Here is an 18,486-nt window from a genome sequence, read left to right on the forward strand (position 1 = left end):
TGTTTTGAAGGCGGTCAAACCAAAATAAACACATATTTAAAAAAAACCCGGTTGCGTTTAAGCTGTTTTAGTACTTCGTTCTTCGTGATGTTCCATCCAGAGAGCTGAAACACTTCTTTTGATAGTGTTTGAAATCAAATCAACGTTTCTTGGGCTGGGACCAGCGTAGTTAATTGAAATTACACCATAGAGTAGATAATATTTTGTCTAGTTAAAAATGTTTATTCATGGATATAATTTCAAGTTTGTATTTACTTACAAGTGTGGGAAAATTGTGTTTGCATCTCGGCTGAAGGTTTGCTGTAATTTGGAGGTGAACTTGATACAATACAACTTCGAGCCTGTAGGTTTAGGAAAATTTATGTACAACTTGGTAAAAACATATTTTCAGCTCAGTATTTGTGTTTTCTGTTATGTTGATTTAATACGTATCTGTGATCCTACTGCCTAAACTAGCTTTTCCAAACTGATACAGCAGCGAACTTTGACCTCATTACTGGATGGCCGAGTTACTATCTTCCGTATTCAGCTTTCTGATTCACCCAGTTAAGTGAACTTTGGTGGCGGTGTTATTTATGAAAGCGGCGTCGACTAGCGGCTTAGCTATCGTACTTTAGACTAAGCGTGGACCGGCGTGTATTGTTTATTTCCATCCCATTGGTCATTGTTATGTCGGACTTCGCGCAGAATTAAAAATTCCATATTGTTTGGACCTTCACGTCCTCCAGGCATGTTTGGGGTTGAAGTGTTTGGACTTTGCGTCATTTTGGGTAAATGAAACGGAGCGAGTACCGTTCTATTCTTTGCCATGGGGATTATAAACTGTCAAAACCGTCAGGTAAGCCCGAGTGTCGTTTGACGCCCCAGAGCGTAAGATTGATTCAGGGGAGGGGTAGGGTCTATTTGAAAATTAATTTCAATTAGGTTGGTAAACCTTCATTCAATTTTTGCATAATCAGCAAGTTTGGTTAGGTTAGGTTATAACAGTTTTATTTCATCCCTAAAACAATTTTTTTTCTCATCCCCCCCCGGTCGATCTTTCCACCCCATACCCTCCGCACCGTGGAACCTGTCACTGATACCTGGCTGGCACTCGCCCCTCGCCACAACAAGCCTCAGGCTCTAAAATGGCCCTCGTCAAAGTGTTTAGGCAAACGGCACTGGGCACTCGGCCCTGCACTCAAATGCGATCTCCAAAACGTGGTGTAAAATTAATTGTTTAATTTTTTCTCAAAGAGCCCTTCTGAGGCACACTTTCTTGTACAAAACGTACCAATTTTATAGGGGCCATAAATAACAGCTTGTACTACCCACAGACAGTGCTCAAACATGCAATCCTCAAGAAACACACTGGTAGGCAGTAGGATAAAATTTTATTTTATGCCCTAAGACATGTTGATGTTCAAATCGCAATTTTCATTGATTACTCTTTCATACTTTGTTTTTTTTTTCAACATTAGTTCAGTAATACGTTGTATTAATAATCAAAGGTAAAACCTAACAAACGTCGAGATTTTAAATCGAGTTTTCTATTCTACTCTCATCCTTCACTCATATTTGGGTTAAAAACGCACATAAGTGGCGCCCCATCTCAATTGATAATGATAATGTTCATACAATGTACTAAAACTGTTCGAAACCTATGGTTAAGGCCATAGTAACATTTACTAAACTGCAGTTTACCTTTATTTACTGGGGTTTTAATAAAATCCTAGCCTAATTTACAGCTACGTAACATTACGAACATCACGTATTCTATTTAAAGAAATATTGATCACAAAAATTACTTTTTCTTAATAAATCGAGATTTCCTGAAAGTACAGTACAGTGATAAGTACTTTATACAGTATCAGAATGAGTCAGTGTTACTAGTCGCGGGTCCGCAGGTCATTCTCGCTATCCAAGGTTGGTACGCCTGATAATGATATGGTCTGAAGTAGAGGGTCCACTTCCACTACCACAACCGACCTCACCGGATCCACGTTAGTTTCTCCCGTCTCTAGAAACCGGTTCTTCGCACGCTCTCCAAGTAAGAATCGATTATTTTAATTATACACATTTTATTTTACTGCGCAGTATCTTAGACAGACACTTAGTTATAACAATTTTTAAGTTGGTCGACGTAGTTGTAAATTTGTATAAAGGTTTACGATACTTCAGTAGTACTGTGTTTTTTTAATTACTCCTATTTCTAAATCGAATTTTATTTTAACAGTGTTTTACTAAACAGATACATTCACGTATTTTTCTTATGATGAATTTGTTAAATCTTCAATGTAATAGGAGCTTGCACGATCCTGTGTGATTTGAACATGCGCCAACAAGCCAATTTAGTTGGCAACGTGCTGCCTTTTAGTTTTTCGTAAAAGCTTGTATAGTAAATAATCTACCAATTTACTATGTCAATTTGCTATAGACGTTTAGTACATGCTGACGTTATTATTTTTAGAATAGGGTTTTTTTCACAACAAATTAAGATAATACACGAGAAGTTAATTTGAACAAGCATGTCGCTGTAAACTTTTGGAACACGCGTTTTGATGTTAGATAAAACACACATTATTATAGGTATAGATTTAACATTTACAATTTTATAAAGTGATTTTGCAAATCCTGTGTGTGCTACTACGACGAATAAATGCCCTGTACTACACCTTCATTCACATAATAGGCTTTGTCACAGAGATATATAAGTGACAAAATCAATTCTATATCTAGCTGTGCATATATGGATTGGAAATATTCAAATATTCGTAACATTATCTTTATGAACTGCTTTAATAAATCACATGATAAGTTGTAGAATATGCCTATTTAGAAACAAAGAGTCGGACCTTAATGTTATTAATGATGCACAGCTTCTAATGCTCCAGGAGTCTAGGAATCCCCTATTGAAACAGTTTTGTAGTCAAGTGCAGCTATTTTATTCAGGTGAACCGTTAAAGTGAATTGGCAATTAAATCTCCATATGTATTTTTATTTTATCTTCATCTCTAATAAGCTCAAGAATCTTTGACGAGGAGTAAAATTGTTATGCTGTTGAGTTTCAAATAAGTACTGAATTTAATCTTTTGTTAATATTACTATGGAATCAGCCTAAACCTTGAAAAATATCTATGTGGCATGAAAAGCGTCAAAATCGTGACTATATTCATAACGTGTTTTTTGTTATATGAGGACTCCAAATAAAAAAGTTGTTATTACAGCAGTTTATTATGTTATAACAGATAAACTAAGTTTTACATTATTAAAAACCCGTTTAATTATTCAAGTCTTATTACCTCAATGATAATTTTATCTTTAAGTTTTAGAGTTAATTAAAATTTTTTTTACTGACTCAAGATGAATGCTATATTATAGTTTTGTATAATTTACTATCATCATAACTCCTGTTACATTTAATAATTAAAGTACTTAAATATGAGAGGTTTTATTTCAAATTGAGCGTTATGTGATTTAAAAAACTTGTTAAACTACACTGACCCCATGTTGGTAAAGAGCACACTGCTCTGAAGTTATAAGTTTACTATGGAAGGTTATGGCCTTACAGCTGTTGTCCTTGGACTTGACCTTCAGCGACCTTCATTTCCTCTTCCCATGCACCAAATCCTATGTTTACTACTTCCACAGTTTTTGCTCACTTCACCACAGTTTTTGTTCACTTCACCACAGTTTTTACTTGAAACATAATGAAATAATAACACTGTTTGCACTAGAACAAGAGCGATGCCAATTTTTATTTAATTAAACTCAATTATTTTTGTATATTAAACTAGCCACCCGTGCCTTGCAAAGATGCAGAAGAGACAATTTTAGTTCCTTGAAAATAATGGCAAACAGCTTGAGAACGCTTAAGAGAGCAATTATTATGTTCCCTAGATCTGCTGTATGTAGATAGACTTTTATTAATTTACTATTAGTATTAACTGGCTAAAAAAACATAACTGTAAAAAATCCATCCATTCCATGTCACAGCTTTTTGTTTCTGCTTGGTACAAATTAGCTGTTGTCATAAATTGAAACAATTAATAGTGCTGCACCCTGTTGGTAAACCTATAAACTTTTGAATGCTATTGAACATCACAGAATCAAATTGTTTGGTTGAAACAGCTGTTAAGATTCTTTAATTTCATTTAAATATAAGTACTCATAAGGTTAACATGGGGGAAACTCCAGAGCCACTGGGGCGGAGCCGTTTGGATGGATCACAAAATTGATGGTGTAAGTTAAACCTATTCCATGAAATTCTACACTTGTACCAAGTTTCTTGGCCATCCGTCCAGTGCTGTCTGAGGTTATCACTACCAAATATACAAACAAACCAACATCCTCTTTTAGCGAATTTCCAATAAGGAATAAGCTATTACCGTAGGTCTCGTGGTAAGACCTAGACCCGGGACTGATTTACTTTTTCGTTTTGAGGTCCCCAGAGGCCAAAAACATTATCCGTTCAAATTCATATATACATATATATGTGTCCGATATTTCCCTCATTTGAGTTATTTCTTTTCTTGTCTCCTATGTGAAAATTTGCTGACCTTTGTATTATTCTTTTAAGATTTGTCATAGAATAAAGAAAGTTTGACATGTTAAAGCATCACCAAACCCATTAAAAAATAACACAAAACCTTACTTTGTTTAAAAAAAACAAACGTGAGAACTATGTTTGCACAATCAATGGCCTAGGTAAGCAGAAATTGGTAAGAGTGTGTGGAAGCAGCTAAGCTGTTAGTTTCTGGACATCCTTCCTGATCAGCTGATAGTTTAACCTTGGCCTCACTGGTAACCTGTTGTCAGCTGATGATGACTTGTAGAAACTTGCTGGTATTGAAAATGAATATGCCTCTACCTACCATTAGGGGCTTAAAGTTTGTGACCTCCCACTCTTAAATGTTTAGAGGGGAAATTATCTTGTGAAAACGGTTTACATTTTCTTAACAAAATGTTAACACTTGGATTATAAACAATTGTCAGATGGCTAATCATCCAAAATTTGTTTGCATTCAAATAATAATATATACAAACATAATATCTAAAAAAAAAAATAAATAAACACTGAGGTATTAATTTGATAATGATCTTATCTAAAAACTTTAAACAGTAAAGTAAGATATTTATTATTGAAGTTACTGCAGCATGACTTTAAAGTATGTTTCTGCACTCATTTGTCATTATTGGACCAATTGAGCAAATGTTAGTACAGACTTGTTCAACTGCCATCATCCCACTTAAACAAACTTATAAATCTCAAGTTAATTCTATATTTTTTGGACTTTGAGATAACACTTTAAGATCTGGTTATCTCTTTTTGTGTATAATCCTTTATGAAAGTAAAATCCATACATTTTTTTTATAAGTGCGTGAGTTGGATTTTGTTTACAAAAACACCTTATTACATGTAAATTAATACAAATTGTATAATATATGTAAATTGTACACTAGCGCAATTATATAAAGAATTTTAATTGATTTGGCCCTTTAACTTAAATAAAATGGCTATAATATCTATAAAACAGAACAGCAAAAGCAATATTCGGTGGTGGCTGTTTTGTTGGATAATCTGCCTTTGTCAACTTTTCTATCTAGATTGTATATTTCAATTATCTTGCTGGTTTTTTTACCAACCAAACGGATGGCTATATCTTTTAAAAAGGAACAGTTAAAAAGATTTTGTAATTCTTTCCAATCTAGTTATCTACAATGAATGTGGCAGTGCTCACCCATCACCAGTCTTATTAGAATGTGTAGTCTTTTGCAATACGTTTAATTTCTAACCAAGATGTGTTTTTGTTACAGAAATGATGGACAACGTGTGGTTAGATGGGGCGATCCAAGCCATCAAAGCCCTGGCATTTATGTGTGATATCATCACCTACCCGGTGTACCTGCTGTTGCAGCGACCCTGGGAGAGAAAGCGCCTCTCAAGACGACCTAAGGTTGGTGAAGCATGACCTTTACATACATTTACTAATGTGTTTTCCTAAAGGTCATGTCTTGTTAAAAACATTTTCTTTAGGTCTACTTTATAACCTCTAACTAGTCTATCCAATTTGCATCATGGTGACGTCTGTAATCATCAGTAGATTGGTTTTAGGTCTCTCAAAGACGGAATTTAGTTGGTTTCTGTAACAATTCTTAATTTTTTATAAACAAATTCAAAGTTGTTACACACTAATAAAGAAAGTTTGCTTTTCCAAAGCCTCGAATGCTCATGATGTGGTACGGTAGCTAAAATCACCTCGTCAATGAACTTTGTAAAGTAGGAACACTCGTTCTGTCCGTGATTGTTGGTTACTTATTACATGATCATCAATCACACTTGCCGTTGTTTGAGTGGATGCTTCTAGAACAAGACTGAAACAGCGGATCATACTCCCAATCGAGCAGTATGTAAAGCAAATGTTTTGATAAATACCAATGACTCCATTAGACCGTAACTGAGACATTGAAGTTTTAGAACAGTCTCTTGAGTCAGAACAGGGGCATCCCATCCTTATATGACTAGGTGAATACTTAATGTTCTATATCCTGTCTGCTTCTAAATCCCCCACAACCCCACCACTATTCATCCTGTACCCCTCTGCGCCCCTCCAACAAAATACTGTTTCTACAATGGCATTAGGACTTAGCGTGGTGCTGCAGCTGAGTATATGACTTATGTGGATTGTTCTGGGTTCATCTATATATTATTAGGCAAGCATGTTTCATTAAAACATTTTTTTCTCAGCTCATGTGCATCGCAGGAAAAATCCTGTCAGAATGATATTTTCTTGTAGATGTGCAGAATCCCTTTATACTAAGATAGACTCAAAAATAAGCTCAACAAACAAATTTTAAATTTGCAAAAAACTAACATGGGCCTTATGGGTTATAATGCTGGTGACGAAATTACAACAAAATATAAACAGAAAATCAAAACAAATAAAAAATAAATTCCAATCACATGTTTTATCTACAGCGTAGGGTGAAAATAGACAGTAGTACAGTACAATTGGATTTTTTTTAGCTAGAAGCAGTTAAGGCCCCAGGTGTGGTGGAATATCTTTGAAGATGATCCTTTTTTGGCTCTTGTGCGATCATGTGTTCATACGTGTCAAATTTTGAGGTCAAATCAAAACAAGGCATAATATATTCTTGGAATTAACAATAGTTAAACATACTTACTCTACTTTAATAAAATTACTAGGTCATTAGAGAATATTTACTGTGAAATAGATACGTGATTACTAATTCCAAATCAACTAACGAATAAACTGTTATTTAATTATTGTCTTCAAATTAAGTGATGGTTGCTTTGACAATTTTTGATTTAACATGAGCAAATATTAAAATATTGTATCATATTGCAAAATTCATGTCAATCATTATATTAATGGAATAATGTAGTTGCTGTGACTGGGATACACATGATAAACTGTTGGGACATGATGATGATTTACGTTTCGTTTGGAAAAATCTTAAGACCCAGACATAATAAGTTTACCTGATACCAGACAGGAAAACGTTATACGATAGGCCAAGGAAGTAAGATTTGAGTTTGGTTTATAAAATGCAGTAGCCTTAATGCTGAATGTTTCTTTTTTTAACCTCAACAATTGACATGTGAACATTGAACACATGATTGCACTTACTACAGCTAAAAAGGCACATCCTCAAAGATATTCCACCATATCTCAACGGCTTCTAGCTTAAAAAATCAAACTATCCTACTATAATATTATAAATGAGAAAGATTGGATGTATGGATGTATGTATGTTTGTGACAAGTAAACGCGAAAAATACTGGTCGGATTGGGCTGAAATTTGGCATGATGATAGCTCACATTTCCGATTAACATATAGGCATATTCTTATTTCAAATATCCTTTCGGGCTCCGCCCCAGTTGGTCTGCAGTTCCCCATGTTAACCTTATGAGTATTCATATTTAAAGGGAATTGAAGAAACTTAGCCAGCTGTTTCAACTAAAAGAGTTGGTTCTATGATATGCAAAAACATTAAAAAGTTATCAAATTTACCAACAGGGTGCAGCACTTTTATTTTTTCCATTATTTATGAAAACAGCTAATTTGAACTAAGCAGCAACAAAAAACTGTGATACGCAATGAGAACTGTCAAAGTAGGATTGTTTACAGTTATTTTATTTTTTTATTTCATGAATAATTTGTGATATTTTGCAAATTGTTAATAATCTATCTTTCTCTATTGTGTAGGTGAAGTGGTAGAACATTATGGCTATGGTAGATGTGTAAGTTAATACTATAGTATACCGTAAATTTGGGGAAGCAAATTTTCTCAAACCGTGTCTTCTCACATTGCAAACGCAAAGATCGAGTATAACTGCAATAAGCATTTTATACTTATATGTCAAACCCGTACGAAGGACGGGTACTCTGCTAGTCCTACATATTTTTGGTTGAGTATTTTTTTTTTTACTTGTCAGCAGGTTTTCTGCGGCGGGTGTATTTTTGTTATGCAATGATCCCAGTGGTCATGGACACTCTGTCTTGTTTTGTTGTTATTTTTATTTTCATCAAGCTTGTCCTTTTTATTAACAATATTAGTCTTCTAGGAATTGATGACCATTAATGGGAACATTGTGATCAGTTTGATACAAGGTGTTAAGTTGCCTTTATGCTGTCCAAGTAATCCTTTAAGTCGTCATAAGGGCGACCAGTTTTGATGCCTATGGCATCATAGTCAAGCTGGCATCGAAACCGGTAGCCCTAATGACGACTTAAAGGATTACTTGGGCAGAAAAAGGTAACTTAACCTCTTGTATACAATTCGAGAAGTAATCCGGAAGGCAATACACAAACAAAATAAAAATCAGTTTAACAATGACCTGTTGACAAAAACTATTTGATAGTTAATCTTTTTCTATCATCAGCTATTAAAGCTTAATGCACCACTGGCTATGCTGATCTCCATAGTAAAGGGAGTAGGGATAGGCCTAAAAATATATCAACCAGGAAGAATATTCAATTTCAAACTCTGTACTCTAGTCGTTCAAGTGTCAAACTTGATGGTTAAACAATATCTTCCTCTTTGTCGAAGTGACAAGCGATAAGCTGGTATCAGGTGTAACTCTTTTATGATTTATCGCTACTCTTATTTGATGCAATATTAAGTATACTTGAAAGATAACTGCCAGAGATGCTATTTCTCAAATGGATTATACCTGTACTTGTTTCAATTTTACAATCTTCTGCTGATCCATTTATAGGCTAATTCTAAAATATGAGATTTTCAAATCCATTAAAGAGGGAATTTGTCCTAAAACACATTAGTAATAACACATTAGCTGTCTGAGTAGCTGAGTGGTTAAATTGCTCGCTTAACAATCAAAAGGTCGCCGGCTCGATCCTGAGAAAAGTCAGTAGCTTTTTGATGGAACGAAACCGTACCCAGCTGTTCCTGATCATTGGGCTTTAAATAAATGACCCTGACTGATGAACCAGCTGATCTTAGTCAGTAACAAAGCTACAAAGATCATCTCACACCATTCTAAACTCACCCTTCACTCATATTTGGGTTAAAATACGCACCTAGATGGCGTCCCTATCTCAAATGATTGATAATATTATATTAATTGGTTGAGTTATTATTTAACTTGTAAATTTCAACTATTGAATTGAATAAGATAAACTTGGCCTAACTATTTGGATAGTGGCATAAAACAAATTTTACTTAAAAACAGAACTTTCATTCTATCCTATTTAGACATACACCATGTGAGAAATAAGAAGTGTAATAAGGATTCAGTTATTTTAAACCTGATGCATAATATTAAATCCAAGCATTTATTTCTTTGCTGCCATTATACAAAGTTAAGTCAAGTACAAACTCAATTCCGAAGAGTGTGACGCCAAACTGGTTTTAATACAGATAAGGTTTAAAAACACTTGTGACTTTATTGTGATACTACAAGTTTAAATATTGGGGGTTATCCAACACATCTGAATATTATACTTTAAATCATTGAACATGACATTTTTTTGTGTTAAGCAACTCCAATAACATAAAAGAAACACTGTCTGTTTTGTTTGAAAGTAAAAATGTATTTTTTATATGGTGAACTTACTTGTTATTGAAGAAATCCTCGCTAAAAGCCATATGACTTAATTAGTCCCTAACTGACACCCATTGCACGTCTATAACCTGCTTACACTCCCTAGCTACACAACACTGCAAATATCAATTTTTACCAATAGAAAATGTTAATTTTCTTCTGCACCCAAACTTTATTGTCATTCTAATTTGTTTCCAGGCTAAAATAGTCGCCCAAGACAACAAGACGATTACATACCGCAGCACAGAGCCAATAGGTGATGTACACGCCCAGGTGTTGCGAGCCAAAGTGGACACGCTGGAGAAGATGTTGCTGTACGTGGTGAAGACATTCCGTGACAAGAAATGTCTCGGGACCAGACAGGTGCTGGCCGAGGAGGATGAGATGCAACCCAATGGTCGACTTTTCAAAAAGGTCTGTGTTACGTCAGCTGGTTATTATTTGTCAGTTGTGATTTGATTCTAGGCCCCCTACACTGTTTGTTTATTCGTAAATAACTGATTCACTTTTATCAATTAGCAAACTGATTTTGTGTGAAAAGCAAATAACTTTACAAGATGAGAACACAGAAAAGAATAAGGTCGGTCTAAAATCGATTGCACATCCATCTATGATTATAATATATACAAAATTGAAATATTCTCTTATTTTCAATTAATTTAATATTTGTGGCGTTATAAAATAATAACTTGATCAAATTTAAACAATACCGAGTAAAAGGAAGCAGGGTAAAAACATGTGGTATATTTGTTGCAATTAATATTTCCTTTAAAAAACAGCACAAACTTAAAAACAAAAACTATGATGACCGTAATGCTTAGCCCGAGGGAATACTAACTACAAACACAAACATAGACTTGATTTGGCAGGATTCATTGAATACCTTTGTATGAATAGATAATAGCAAACTAAAAAGAATGCTATCAATAGCAGCAAAAACCCTTTGAAACACTTGATTGTTGATTGACTTAGAATTGTTTTAGTTACATTTTTTTGTTTAGTAGAATAGGACAAACATCAGTTCTCTTGACAGCTTGTTATGTAATCGGTCAAACAGTTTGATTAAGACATGTTAAATGTGGGGTGAAAGGCTATCAAGTCAGTTTAAGCTTATCATTATATTACTTATTACTCTTCCTCAAAGTTTATCCTAGGAAATGTCGAGTTGATCATTCAGTTTACACAATCAGTGGACTTTATTAAGTAATTTTCATTGGAATCTTATTTTTTATTAACTAAAAAATAAAACTTTCTGCACACAATTGTTTTTTGATTATATTAATTCACAGTTGTTCTAAGATAACATGCAATGCCAGCATGGATGTAGATGAAGATGTTGTCTAAGTGATAAAGTGGATGATTGCAATTCAGGTTGAATATCATTCGCATGTCCTTGCTAGGCATAACATAGCTGGGTGCAATAACTTTACTAAATACAAGTGCTTTAAGAGTAATTTCAATACGTCTTATGTGGGAAAGGAAAGGCGCTGCTTTTACAAAAAGGTTTTGTGTAGCTTAGTGGATAAAATACATGATGATTATGATTGATACCGTTATCATAGTAATATTATAAATGTGAAAGTTTGAGTGTTTGTTTGTTTGTTTGAAGTTCAATCACGCATTAACTACTGGCCGGATCGGGTTGAAATTTGGTATGATGATAGCTCACATTATAACACATAGCTCCTGAGTATAACTGCAATAAGAATTTTTTTTCTTAAACGCTAACCCTGTACAAAGGACGGGTACATTGCTAGTCCACTATATGAAGAACTTTTCTATTGCTCTCCAGCGATCTTAGTTTTTTAAGAGTTATTGAAGCTATATACCACTACTCTTTCGTCACATGTGTCGTTCTTTGTTGTTGCGCCTAGAATGTGTTCAAACGTTGTACCCTTGAGATTCATCCACAATTTATTATTGATGTGAAGCTTAGGAATTTAAAACTCTAGTAATTAATGAATAGTGAGGAAAATCAATTGTAAAATAGCCTAAAAGTATTACTAACAACACTAATTCAGTCCCTGAAAAAACTTGAGCAACACCCAAAAACCAGGCTCAAGTCTTTGTATGGCAGATTCTAAACTGGATCTCCGTATCCCAAATACCTCGCACTTCCATATTTCACCAACTGACCCCAGATCAAACACAGACCTTTAAAAAACAATGTAATCATACTGGCAAGGATGATTCGTAGAAGCTCATTGTTCATTGGTCTAGTCATCAGAGTATGGAACTTCTGTCCTGGAGTATAAGGATTAAATTTGGGCAATCACCTACTGCAATTTGTTAAGTGGTGATGTAGTAACACTTTGGATTGGCCCCCTAAGCTGTAGGTATGGTAGTGGATATATATAGGCATGCACTGTTGATGCGATACTCCCTGGTGTTGATTAACGTCCGCACTAGTGAGTACTACGACTTTCTGCAGTACTATCCTAATAGTTAGACCAATTCGTTAATTGCAAGGAAATAATGTGGTTCGGATTCCACTATAAACTCTAGGTCCCTTAGTTGCCATTGGCTGTATGGGCTATTAATTAACAGCTGTGTCTAAGGTATATGTTGGCCTTAGTCACTAACAAGACAACAAGATTGTGCCACTCATCCTTCACTCATCTCCATTTGTTCTTGGCTTAAAATACCTAAATTCGTATGGTCGCCATTTCAGAATAAAGTATAAAGCAAGAACTGCTCCTGTATCGGAGATCTCTCTCCGTATAAAGCCATACAACAATCAAGCGTGTTTGTCATTTGCAGTATGTGATGGGCGACTATCAATGGATGACCTACGAGGATGTCAACAAACACGCAGTCAACTTCGGCAGAGGGCTCCAGGAACTGGGACAGCAGCCCTACAAGAACATTGCAATCTTTGCCGAGACTAGAGCCGAGTGGATGATCGCTGCACATGGTTGCTTCAAACAGAACTTTCCATGTAAGATAATTATGAATTTTTTATAGATTTATTCTGTGTAATGATTACCTGACATATGGTTCTGCTATTCAGTTCAGACATATATTTATATTCAGTTCTGCTATTGATTATTTAATACCATAATATTACAAACATATTGTAAATTTTCAGCTTAGTTATCTGCTATATTTAACAGCAAAAAACACACTTAAAGTCGGGACCACGAAAGTTTGCAGTTGGCGGGAACCAACCACAAGTCAAGGCTAGTGCGACGTTGCCATATCGCCCGTTGACGACACTTATTAAAATACTAAACAATATTTTCAAATCAGCTGGTATTATTAGATTTGGCAACACTGCACTGTTCTCATTGGCTCCTTCGAAGTCACGTGGTAAATAGGCTCCTCCCTTAACTGCAAACTTTCGTGGTCCCGACTTTAGGGTTTATGTTGTGTGTATGTTCAGTAAAAGTGCATTCTAAAGTAAAACATAATAAAATAATGTAGGATACTACCAGTATATTTTATGTAAAAGAATTTGTTGATTTTAAAAATAGTTTAAGCAACTTATTTTAATTTGTCTGTAGGCCCTACATAAAATTAATTTAGGTTTTCTAAGTTTGGTAAAATCAATCAATTATCTTTTTTTAAATATTTTAATTTAAAATATTGTTGAGTTATAATTTTAACTGTTTTGTGTCAGCTGCGGGTTTCTCAATACATGCATTTCTAATGTCAATAAATATTATGAATCATTGAAAGTTTAAATGTTTTTTTAGTGGTAACAATATACGCCACGCTGGGAGAAGACGCTATTGCACATGGCCTCAATGAGACTGAAGTAACTATTGTAGTGACTACACATGAATTGATGCCCAAGATCAAGAACATTCTACATAAGGTAACATTGATCTGCTGTAGCCTTCATTGAAGCAAGTTTTGTTCTTGAAAGTTACCAGTTATCAATACCAATATTGGTCAATAACCTTAATGTGAAACTAGTATAAACATATTAGTTTAACCTATCCTTGAAGAACCTAATGTGTTAGAAGTATTATAAATATAAAAAAAAAAATAAACTTTGAAAGATATAAAAATTGTTAGAAAAAATAAACAAACGAAGAATATTTGACATTAATAATAATATTTTAACTTTAGTGTTGAAGAATGCAAAGTTTTGTATTTCTTGTGCCAGAATCTACTCTTTTTCAATTTTTTATTTATTTTATTTGTCAGGATAGCCTGATACCCGAACAAAAATCAATGAAACGTATTACATATGTCCTATATAAATTATTTTTTAAACATATTTAAACTTAGGAGGAAATAAACAACTGATCTAGGGACAATACATATTTATGACAAAACACCTGCACATATATCGTGTGAACCCTGTACATTATGTACCTAAGAAAAGGCGTTGTCCTTTAATCCAGCTACTTATAGGTCACGAATTGTGGATATTTATTTATATCCATGTTCTTAGGATTTGATACTCCCTGGTGTGGATTAATGTCCGCCCTAGTGAGTATTACGACTATCCGCAGTACTATCCTGATAATTAAACCAATTCGTAAATTACAAGGCAAAAATGTGGTTCAGATTCCACTATAACCTCTTGCTAAGTCCCTTACTCGCCATATCATATATTACATATTAGCCTCAAACTGTGTCCAATTCCAAAATGACAAACCCTTATTGACCAAATTCACAGCCAATGTGAATAGTTGAATCTGATAAGAAACTTGTTTCCAACAGGTGCCGAAGGTGAAGACTATTATCTACATGGAAGACCAGTTACATTCCACCAACACTGAGGGAATGAAGGAAGGCGTAGAGGTGATTCCTTACAAACAGGTGTTGGAGAAAGGCAAGAACAGCGACAAGGATGGAATTGCACCTAAGAAGGACGACATAGCTATCATTATGTACACCAGTGGGTCCACGGGAGTACCCAAAGGTGTACAGATCACCCATCGTAACATGATGGCCACTATGGTGGCATTCTCGGACGCTGCCACAATCTATAATGACGATGTCTTTCTTGGCTTCCTACCACTCGCCCACGTGTTTGAGCTGCTCACAGGTATGCCGGTTTTTTTTATATTTTAGACTAATCTATTACGTACCTCGTCTTGCAGTTCAAATATAGTGTTTGAAGTCCACTACATATGTTTCGCCAAATTTGGCATTCTCAAGTCATATTTGGCGAAACATATGTAGTGGACTTCAAACACTATATTTGAACTGCATGACGAGGTAGGTAATAGTTTATTCTATACTAGGCAGTTCAGGGGCTACAAAATGTAATTTATTTTTTACATTTTAGTAGGTAATGTATTGATGTAATTTATCACACATCGGTGTAGGTACCGAAACATGCTAGAAGTATGTAAGGGTGGTTGAGCTTAAATTCAAAACTTTTCACTTTTATCTACTGCAGTGTTTCTAAAGAATTAGTTGTTAAGAGAAACACTGTGTTACAATAGTTTAAAATAATGTTTTGATACATCATGTTTTGACTGGGACGGGTGGCGTCGTCCTGTAATCCAGCTACTAGGAGGTCACGAATTGTGGATAATTATAGGGATGCACTGTGGATGCGATGCTACCTGGTGTGGATTAACGTCCGCACTAGTGAGTACTACGACTATCCGCAGTACTATCCTAAATAATTAGACCAATTCGTTAATTACGAGGAAAAAAAAATGTGGTTCGGATTCCACAATAAACTGTAGGTCCCTTAGTTGCCATTAGCTGTATGGGCTATTAATTAACAGCTGTGTCTAAGGAACATGTCGGCCTTAGTCACTAACAAGACTACAAGATCGCGCCACTCATCCTACACTCATCCTTCACTCATATTTGGGTTAAAATACGCACATAGTGGTGTCCCCATCTTAAATAATTGATAATTGATAATTGATCACAATTAACAAAGAAGTTTAAAAGAGCCTTAATTCATTAGGTTGATGTATACATTAGCATGTGGTGTGGCATTTAATTTTGAGAAATCCATGAGCAAGTTTTAAGTTAGTTATGTGATAGCAGTGATCCTAAAGGTTTTTTTTTTTCAAAGACAAAAAACTTAACACACTTGTTGGTTAATTGTTAGTAATAATGTCAAAAGCGGCAGAGTTTAACTGTTTGTGTCTATTACAGAATCGGTCTGTCTCCTGTGTGGAGTGTCTATAGGCTACTCGACACCCCTCACTATGATAGACACCAGCAGTAAGATCAAGAAGGGCACTAAGGGAGACGCCAGTGTACTGCATCCAACCTGCATGACCTCTGTCCCGGTAACTTTCTCTCTATTTTTACTCTTATTTTCTCACTCTATACTTAGTATGTGGAGAAAGTCCCATTTCAAAAAACATTTTTGAGTTTGAGTTTTTGAAATTTAGAGCTATATAAATTAATTCAGTTATTACCCACTTGCCAAATTTTATCAAAATAAAACAAAACACCTTGAGACAAAACTTTATGAATTTTTCTTTTCTCCAGGTGTCTACAAAATTGTAGAGCTAAAAAAAAACAAATAATTTAGTATATTGAAGCATTGCTGTAATATGTCTAACGGTTACAGAAAAAATCCCAAAAAAGTGTAATTTGAAATTACCATGTTATTCTTATGGAGAATAAATAAACTGTTGTAGCTTGCTTGTCTATCGACATATTTTAATGAAATTTTGTTTACTTCATACTAAGCTATCAATAATATTTCAATAAAAAACTCCCCTATTTCTTCCCTGTAGCAGCTAACCTAAGTACTCATGAAAATTAATGATATTTAAATGGAAATAAATCTGTCAATTTTAAGGGAATAATTTAGTGGAATCCCAGCCAGGTGGATGGAAATTTTCTTAGCCTGCAGGTTTGCTGCGGCGGGGGTATTTGAATTTTAAAAGACGATTTTCCCATAAAACCACGTAAAATAACATAAATAAGATATACTCAAGAACGGCTTAAACCATTTTAGTTCAAATTTAGTAGGTTAAAGGTCCTTTTAACTAAATAAAATGGTACAACATTGTAAAAATTGTTGTCAAAAGTAATTTCAATTCTTGTGTTCTTACCCATAAAATATCATAGCTACTCTGTCAACCCATTATAAGCTGGGTTGTTGACAAGCTAATGGCCAAAAAAGTATGTGTCAGATTACTGATACTTGCTATTTTAGTAATACAATGATTGTTGTTTGTGACATATATCCTTTTAAAGTAGGCTACCTTGAGTAATGATTACAGTGTAATGTAGTAAAAACAAGAACTAAACGTACCTGATGAATATTAATAACAAAAAGAAAATTTTTTATTCAATTTATTTTTTAACATAGCCTACTAGTAATTAATATTCCATTATATATAAAAAGAAGTATGAATTACAATTCCTCAAACCTAATACAAACACAGTATACGTTTATGTAGTAAAAGCCTTACGTGTTTTATGCTTAATTTTCACTAAAACAATGTATTTCCAACGTGTTCAAACTGTACAAGTTACACTTAATGTTCTTTTCAGCTCATCCTTGATCGAATATACAAGGGAGTGAACGAGAAGTTGTCCAAGGCCAGCCCATTCAAGAGAGCCATCTTTGACTTTGCGTTTAACTACAAAAGAACCTGGATGCGACGAGGGTTCACAACCCCCTTGATTGATAAGTGAGTGATTATTGTGTCATAGGGTTGTAGTTTTTATTGACTATCTCGGTCTAAAACAAAAAGACGAGTCAAAAGATTAAAATAATGAATAAAATCAAGGCTCTAATGCTTTATCTCATTTATCATAGTGATTTCTGGCAATTCAGGATGAGGGTTCTAAGGAAAGCTGAACATTACGTATACAAAATTCAAAGAGTTTAAATTAACAGCAATACCTGTAGAGTATAATAAAAAATTAAAAAAATAACACAGTCAGAGTAGAAGCTACAAAAAGAATAAATTAAAACGTCTAAATTTTTACATCAAGTACCTACCTTAGAAGTATTTTACAGGAGGGCAATAAATTAAAAAGTTGAATAAACAATTATTAACTTAAATGAAATTAATTGAATACCACCTCCTGCTATCAGTCTTTAGTTAATCTTCAAGTGGTGGAGGCCACTATGAATCTACGGACAATCCTCAAAGATTGGCTTCCTAACTTCAACTATTTTGATTCAACTTAATTTTGATTTTGTATTAGTACACACATATATTTTTTTATCCGGAACGAAGAGCCTGTGGCAAGTTTTGAAACTTATCAATGTTCTCCAAATTGTTTTCCTTGTTACAGGTTGATATTCAATCAGACCCGCAAGCTGCTCGGAGGTCGTATCAGGTTGATCCTGTGTGGAGGAGCTCCTCTGTCACCTGACACTCATGAGCTGATCAAGGTGTGTCTGTGTGAAGGAGTCATCCAGGGCTACGGACTGACAGAGACAACGTCTTGTGCAACAGTTATGAGCAGTAAGTTTATGTTAAATATCTGTCAAGTTGTGTTTCAATTAGTAGGCCTACTC

The 18,486-nt window shown here is 34.6% G+C and overlaps 1 protein-coding gene across 2 annotated transcripts in view; it reads left to right on the forward strand.

Annotated features, from left to right (window-relative positions):
- LOC128999728 (fatty acid CoA ligase Acsl3) overlaps nt 1-18,486 on the forward strand; it is a 70,100-nt gene that overhangs the window by 30,842 nt on the left and 20,772 nt on the right. The window contains exons 1-9 of one of the 2 annotated variants that reach the window (XM_054426377.1): nt 1,889-2,029; nt 5,797-5,936; nt 10,269-10,484; nt 12,831-13,008; nt 13,766-13,887; nt 14,745-15,072; nt 16,149-16,285; nt 17,508-17,647; nt 18,261-18,433. In XM_054426377.1, coding sequence (XP_054282352.1) covers nt 5,799-5,936; nt 10,269-10,484; nt 12,831-13,008; nt 13,766-13,887; nt 14,745-15,072; nt 16,149-16,285; nt 17,508-17,647; nt 18,261-18,433 — 1,432 coding nt within the window. In that variant the 5' untranslated portion in view covers nt 1,889-2,029; nt 5,797-5,798. Of the gene's footprint in view, nt 1-1,888; nt 2,030-5,796; nt 5,937-10,268; nt 10,485-12,830; nt 13,009-13,765; nt 13,888-14,744; nt 15,073-16,148; nt 16,286-17,507; nt 17,648-18,260; nt 18,434-18,486 lie in introns of those variants that run through there. The other variant, XM_054426378.1, reaches the window with a different exon arrangement.

This window comes from Macrosteles quadrilineatus, unplaced genomic scaffold, assembly GCF_028750875.1.
Source record: "Macrosteles quadrilineatus isolate MER2022 unplaced genomic scaffold, UCM_ALF_1.0 Scaffold_8__2_contigs__length_117827958, whole genome shotgun sequence".
Lineage (NCBI taxonomy): Eukaryota > Metazoa > Arthropoda > Insecta > Hemiptera > Cicadellidae > Macrosteles > Macrosteles quadrilineatus.